Source organism: Amaranthus tricolor, chromosome 8 (assembly GCF_026212465.1).
Source record: "Amaranthus tricolor cultivar Red isolate AtriRed21 chromosome 8, ASM2621246v1, whole genome shotgun sequence".
Taxonomy (NCBI): Eukaryota; Viridiplantae; Streptophyta; class Magnoliopsida; order Caryophyllales; family Amaranthaceae; genus Amaranthus; species Amaranthus tricolor.
Window position 1 is genome coordinate 22453974 of NC_080054.1, and position 7148 is coordinate 22461121.

Below are 7148 nucleotides of genomic sequence, written 5' to 3' on the forward strand. Positions count from 1 at the left end.
GTGACTGTAGCAAAGATATTTATTTACATTCATGTGATGAATGTGAAAAATTGTTGAAAGTATTCGAAGACTGAAAATGATAAACGAGAACCGAGGAACTTAAAATCAAGGATTGAAATGTACTTTGCATATCTTGTGAATATATTATGATTGTCATAGTATTACATTGTTGAGGAGTTTGTACTTGGCGTTAGGTGCTAATACCGATTCAAACGGTTGTCATCTGTATCATGGATGGTAGTATTTTGCAGGAGAGTTTAGCTTTAAGATCGATCCAGGCCGAAATATTTATTTTCTTATCAAGGATTTAACTGCATTTTATTTTACTTATTGGTGACTTTGTATTTATGCTTTTATTATTTTTTGAGAAAACAATATGTGTTATTCTCTCAATTGTAATATTTTAAACTTATGTTTTTAAATGATTTTAAATTTTAATGGATTTTAGCAGTTTGAAATTTAAGACTTTTGCATTATTTATTGTAAACATAATTATCCGTGTGAATTATACATCGGACTGCTGCGCTTGTGTTACAGCATCAGTCAAGCAGAAGCAGATGGGTTCCTAGTGATAGGCAAATTACCATCATAGGTGCACTTCAACACATCTGGTTTTCTCACCAATCTCGGTCCAACAGGAACTTTGCTGCTTTTTGGGCGAATGTCCTATAGCCATAGCATGTGTTATAAAGGGGTTAGAATTTAGAAATACAGGAACTTCTGCTTAAATACTAAAACCTTCTAGTATATACAAGTATAGTGCAACTTTGTTTTTCGTGTGTGAAGCCAAATTTTAGAGATACATGTGAGGATGTTTTATTATGTAAAATATAGTGCACACTTTATAAGCCATTAGACCCTTTCCTCTTATCGCTATATGGTTGTGGGATGATATCTCCTTGGCTAATGAAGTGTGTGAATCTCGTCTTTTCCCGATTATTTACTGGCATTGTCAATAAGTCTAGCTAAACTTAACGATACCTGATCGAAAATGGCAGTGGGTATTGCAAGAGTTGCGACAGCATTAGGCGAGTCAACTATGCCAGAGATTCTTCCCTCACAAGGACAGCAAGATATTAGGAGATAAATCTGGCAAGCATTTAAACAGCTGCTATGGGTGAGATATTTGAACTTTTTTCACCTGGATTATTGAATGAACTTGTGCATATTTCACAAGAGAATCAAACCTGCTCTTTGGAATAACCAAATTTGGATAGGTAATCAATTGCATTGAGTACTGCACGCTTGTAAGCGACAGTTGCATCAAGATAGTGCTGCCGTCCACTCTCGTCAACACTAATGCCCTCAAATACTAACCACTCCGAGAATCTTGGCTCGATAGGTCCTATCTCGAAGATGGGGTTTACATGCAGAGGTGTTGGTCCCATTGGTGTGAGGTATTCCTTCATTCCACCTCTTATAATGTCAGACCTGATAAGTCATGCATGGACATATATAACCTTTAAGGTTTGAGTATGATATACTATTTGTTAGTGTAAATTCATCTTACATCAAAAAACCTGCTGAATTCTGATACTTTTTAGCATCATTTACTGCGTTAGGGCCGATTATCTTAAGAATTTTGATTTTTATCTTCATTTAGAAGTAAAACTGTTTTTTTTTTCCCAGTGTTCTTAAACACATTGCCTCAAGTACATTCAGGATTTTGTCAGAAGGTGTCTTCCTATGCGATTAATTCATAATTCAACATGTGTCAAAGAACCAACTCAACTAAAAAGTTAAGCCGAAGGTTGAAGCCTTATGATATACTATTAGATACTCTATTACGCCCCCTCAGATGATAACCCTTTAGTATAAAAGTGTTGATGTAACACATGTCCTCCTCATGTATGATGTTAAATATCCCATTTGAAATGAGGGGTGGGTGAAATTCGAACCATGACTCTTATGTCACGTTGACTTTTAATACAATGTTAAATAACCAACTGAACCAAAAGTTTAAGCTGATGGTTAAATCGTTGGTTTGGTACTTTTGTTGTGTTACTAAAAAATCTTGTATTTGCAACTGAATTACACAAGTGGGGAGGAGAGATTAAGGTACTTGAGCTCAAGAAAGCCACTCATCTCGATTGCACCGCAGAATGAGACTTCACCATCCCCCTGAGAAAAGTGCATATCACCTGTGCTAAGATTAGCTCCTTCCACAAACACTGGAAGGTAAATCTTTGAACCTTTGCTAAGATTCTTGATGTCACAATTTCCACCATTCTCCCTCCCTGGAATTGTTCTTGCTGCCTCTTCAGCAATTCTTTCCCATTCCACTGTCCCCCTCTTTATCTGCTCATGATCATTATATATATTTCATCAGAATTTATTTGCTCATACATTCTTTGTTGATACTATCAAAATGCTTCATAGTTATCTTACCTTCCCTAACAGGCAGCCTTTTGTTGATGGCAAATTTGCTAGTGGTCTAGAATGCAGAACTTCGCACAGTGTTAGAGACTTTAGACCATTTTCTTCAACTTCTCTTTCTCTTTTGTTCCATACATCCAGAAGTTCATTTGATGGTGCTGTCCCAATTATTCCCGGGTGTGTTAATCCTGGGAAACGTACTCCTGATATATGTATACATTGTAAGGCCGTGACAATTCATTACATAATCACCCCATAGGCCCAATCCTGTGGACACACCACGGGGCACCCGTACGCTCAGGTCCACAAACCCACGGTCAATGAGCGTCGACTTGCATACACACTTGATGAGGTTCACTCTTTTCCAAAACCATATGGTATTAGGAGGATTATACACATGCATTATATGCAAGTCCATAACCCACTAATTAGTGATGTGAGATTTTTCTCACATGTAAAGTACTTTCGACATACATGTGCATGTAAAAGCAGACATGTATGATCTTTAGTGAGAAACTAGAATAGAACATCAACCTCAAATGATATGTGCAAAGCACTAAGACCCTGTTTACTTCGCCATAATTATGTCAGTTGAACTATTTTTACTGATCCATTTTTTGTTCTGGACTATTTATTGTGCAGAATTAAACTTATTTTTGCTGGATCAAACTTATTTTTTCTGAACATTACTTCTTTTTATCTTATCTTTACCGAATCTTATTGTTTCAAGGTGAACTAAAGACGGTCTAAATAGTGAGGTGTCCATTATTCACTTAGATAAAAAAAATTCACCTGGTATGTGCGGTGAGTATGCATAAATCCCTTCAAAATACCAAATAGCCTTAGTTGCACAAGGGAAATGATCAGTCAAAAATCCTCCCCCATTTTCTCTGTCAAATGTTGCTGTGTAGCCCCATTCATCCCCATGTAAAGGCCCCAAGTTGCAAATTTCAACTTCAAGAAGATCACCTGGTTGGGCTGGAAACCCATCTTCGTCTGTAACCTTTATTGGCCCACTTAAGTAATGAACCTGGTTCAATTCCTACATAGTTAGAAATTCAACTGCGAAAACTATGATGGATTTTTGTTGCAAACATAGAGAGTGTTTGGCAAATAACTTATTGAGCAATTTTAACTTATTTTGATATAAATAGAGGTTGTATGGTCAAACTATCTAATGCTAATGTTTGGTGAATTAGCCGGTTGAAATAGCTTATTCATAAAACAACTTATTGCTATGAATAAGTTGTTTTTGAACAAGCTGCTCATAGCGAGGGTGTCTGGCAAAATAGTTTATTGGACATTTTTAGCTTATTTTGATATAAATAATGGATTGGGTGGTCACACCAGCTAATGCTAATGTTTGGTAAACTAATTGGTTGAAACAACTTGTTGTTATGAATAAGCTGTTTTTGAACAAGTCGCTCATAGCAGTGTGCGGGTTCAAAATCAGCTGATCAAATCAGCCATTGTAATCAGCTATTAGCCATTTGCTAAGTTTAAAATCAACTGATCAAATTAGCCACTGTAATCAACTATTAGAGCTTTCAGTCATTTGCCAAACACCCCTAGTAAAGAACTAATACTTGTGCAAAAGACAGAACATGCTAAACATTTTGATGGTAGAATACACATGAACTTTAAAGCTTAAAGTTGTTTGGTTCTTACAGTTGAGAGGTCAATAGATTTTACATCAGAAGCAGAATCATTATCACAGATAACACCTCCAGTCCAATCCGCCATCTCAACTCTAAAGAACTCCCCTGCTTTTACCTCTGCGACCGGAGGTATATGAGGGTGCCAGCGATTATGAAGAGGTAACTCTTGCTCCCATGGCTGCTTCTTCAAATCCACAGGTACGACTAGTCTTGGTGTTCGAGGCGCCATTATTATGTTTGTAGTTCATCAAATCATTTGATTAGTGAACTTTTCACCAATAATTCCATACAATGGTTGGAACTTTGTATGTTGTATTGGTAAATCTTCCATTGTTAAAACGCCTAACAGTGACAAATTTAAGTGACATATTTGTCTTTCCTGGTGGTCCTTTTTTCAAATTGGACAAATCTAAAGGTTAACTATCCATCACGAATACTGAATCTGACTTCTGGGGTTCTAATCTGTTCCCTTTTAAAACTGATAATAACAAATATCGTTTCTTCAAATAGTTATTTTAGAAGATATTTTCATTAAGCAAACTTAATGAATTTCATGTATTCCTTAATTAACACTATTAGACAGAGCTTTCATTTTGCTCCAGTGAATGTATGCAACTTGCTGCATCATTTATCGTTCATATACAACGGCAAGTGTTAGATTCTGTAACATATTCCGGGGTTCTTAAATTTTTTGTTTGAGTTTGTTCCTTAACATGGTTTCGGAGCTAACGTGACAAAAGGTTACGGGTTCAAATCTCAACCACCCCTTGTTTAAGTGGAATATTTAGCGTTAGGTATGAAGCGGGTATGTGTTGCATCCATGCTTCTAACCCAAAGGGCTCTCGTGTGAGGTGGCGTATTAGAGTATATAATATATTATGAGGCCTTAACCATCGGTTTAAACTTTTGATTGAGTTGGTTTCTTGATAATAATTTTGCGTACATTTGACTTCCAAATCTATTCTAGTTGAGAGCCACTTAATGACATTGGGGTTATAGAATATTGTTGTTATAGACGGGTTCAATAGAGTCGAGTCTCATCTTGCATATTTACTTCGTATGAGTACACCATAGGGGATCGAAGTAAATGGGTAGAGAGTCTAAGAGCAACCACAATACATAAAAGTGTGTTTCATTTAATTCTAACAGCCTAGACTCTAGAGCTTCAAGTTTGCACTTTACTTTGATTGTCTATAATCATAAGAAAAGTAGAAGTATACTTTTAATTTACCTTTGTTTACCAACTGATTGTCAGTCTAAATGATGGATATGTCAAAAAGACTTCATTTTTGCATAATTTCACCTTCCATAAGAATATATTGAATTTACTTCATAAGGGTTAATCGAAACAAGCTCTTTGTTACCATTAACAAAGTTGTCTCTACATCTGACACCCAAACCCAAACCCCAATCCCACTTATGTGGGAGCTTTTTAATGGCGTTAGGGATATGAAATTTTGTTGTTAAATGCAGACTAATAAAACTGAGTAGAGATTGAAAAAGTATGTGTAGCACTGAAAGGAGTTATGTTTGATAGTACCTCCTGTAAAATCTACCATTTATACCCTGAATACCTCTTTAACCTTTACTTCCCCAACATGTGGTATGCTGTGAAGAGGAAGTTTCTGTTCCCATGGTTTCTTCTTGACATCTATGAAACAATAGTCTTGCTCCATAGTCCATATAATAAAGCCATTGCTTTCATTTCATTGTTATCGTTGAAAAAATAACTCACATTGTGATCTGACATCGGAGAATTCATTTCACAGTGGATATGAATTGCCGTCTTTCTTTCTTCCCCAAACTCTGATCATGGTTTTCTTATGAGCGGGATATACTGCGTATAATGATAATGATGACGACCAACATATAAGTTTGATGCACTACTACTCTTTCTATTATCAATTGGTTATATACAAAACCTCATCGGGCTTTGTCCAGTCAATTCCCCTTTTGTACGGGTCTTGTTGTGTACAAGACCAATAATAAATTTATTAATTCTTCTGATAAAACATGTTTTTTTTTCTTGATCTTGTTACATTATTGGTCCCCCTATCAATTTCAAATGAAGTTGAAGATTTTTTTTTTAAGGTTACAGGGTAGGCTAATGGAAGTGATGAGACTAGCTAGAAAGCCCAAGATTTTCCGAAATAAATGGTGCATGCTCCAAATAAGATAAGACTCGAATCTCAATTATCTTACTCGTTTTTTGATAATGAAGTAATGAATTTAATGGTATCTATTACGTAGTACTCCAATCTTTCTTAGGCCCACTAATTTTGACATTTGTGGTTTCAGTTTCTTCCATATAGTGGATGGACCCTTCTTTTAGTTTGATTACAACTCCTTGTCTCTCCTTTCATTAGATTTCTTTAGGATGAGATCAAATCTTCAGAAAGAATATTTGTGGGAAATTACGTCATTACTTTCTCTATTTCTTTGATTTCGCTATAAATTAAAAAAGTTGTTATCGATTTTAGTGAACTAAATAGATTAAAAAAATAGGAGATAGAAGAAATATATAGATGAGATGAAAAAATAAAAATAAATTGTTGATGATATATTAGGAGAGAATGTGGGATTTACCTATAAAGTTGAAAAATAGCAAATTTTAAGTGATAAGCAAAAATGGAAATTGTAGTAATAAAATTAAAAGGTAAATCAAAAATAGAATGTGTAGAAAAACTAAAGAGAAATAGGAGTATTTATTAAGGAATAAGTAGGCTTTTTTTTTGGTTGGGAACTTTAAATTTTTCAAAGGGCTATGTTGATTTGTTTGAGGAATAAATTTGTTACCAGAATTGGTATTTTGAGGGAACTGATTATGCTGCCATATAATTTCTTACTAATTTTGAATTATTCTCAATTCTTTTATACAAATCGTATGGTAATTATATTACTTCCATTTATTACTCGCTCCGAACCCTTTTTGATGTTCCTAATTATCATTTTGATTTTGATTGGTTTCAATTGATGTTCCTATGAAGAATTTTTTTTATATTACAATTTTTTGATATAATTATCCTTGGTTATTTAGATTTTAATATTATTCAATAGTATCCACATATATTCTATTAATTTTATTTTAAACATTTTTATAATTTTTATGATTTT

At 34.7% G+C, this 7148-nt stretch overlaps 1 protein-coding gene across 1 annotated transcript; it reads right to left on the bottom strand.

Annotated features, from left to right (window-relative positions):
• Positions 1-449: 449 nt before the first annotated feature.
• On the bottom strand, positions 450-6859 carry LOC130820796 (uncharacterized). Its single transcript, XM_057686311.1, has 7 exons — positions 4045-6859; positions 3169-3406; positions 2389-2579; positions 2063-2298; positions 1188-1431; positions 982-1089; positions 450-666 (listed from the first exon to the last, which is right to left on the bottom strand). Exons 1-7 carry the CDS (start codon positions 4261-4263, stop codon positions 544-546), a joined length of 1359 nt encoding a protein of 452 aa, XP_057542294.1. The 5' UTR covers positions 4264-6859; the 3' UTR covers positions 450-543.
• Positions 6860-7148: the final 289 nt, after the last annotated feature.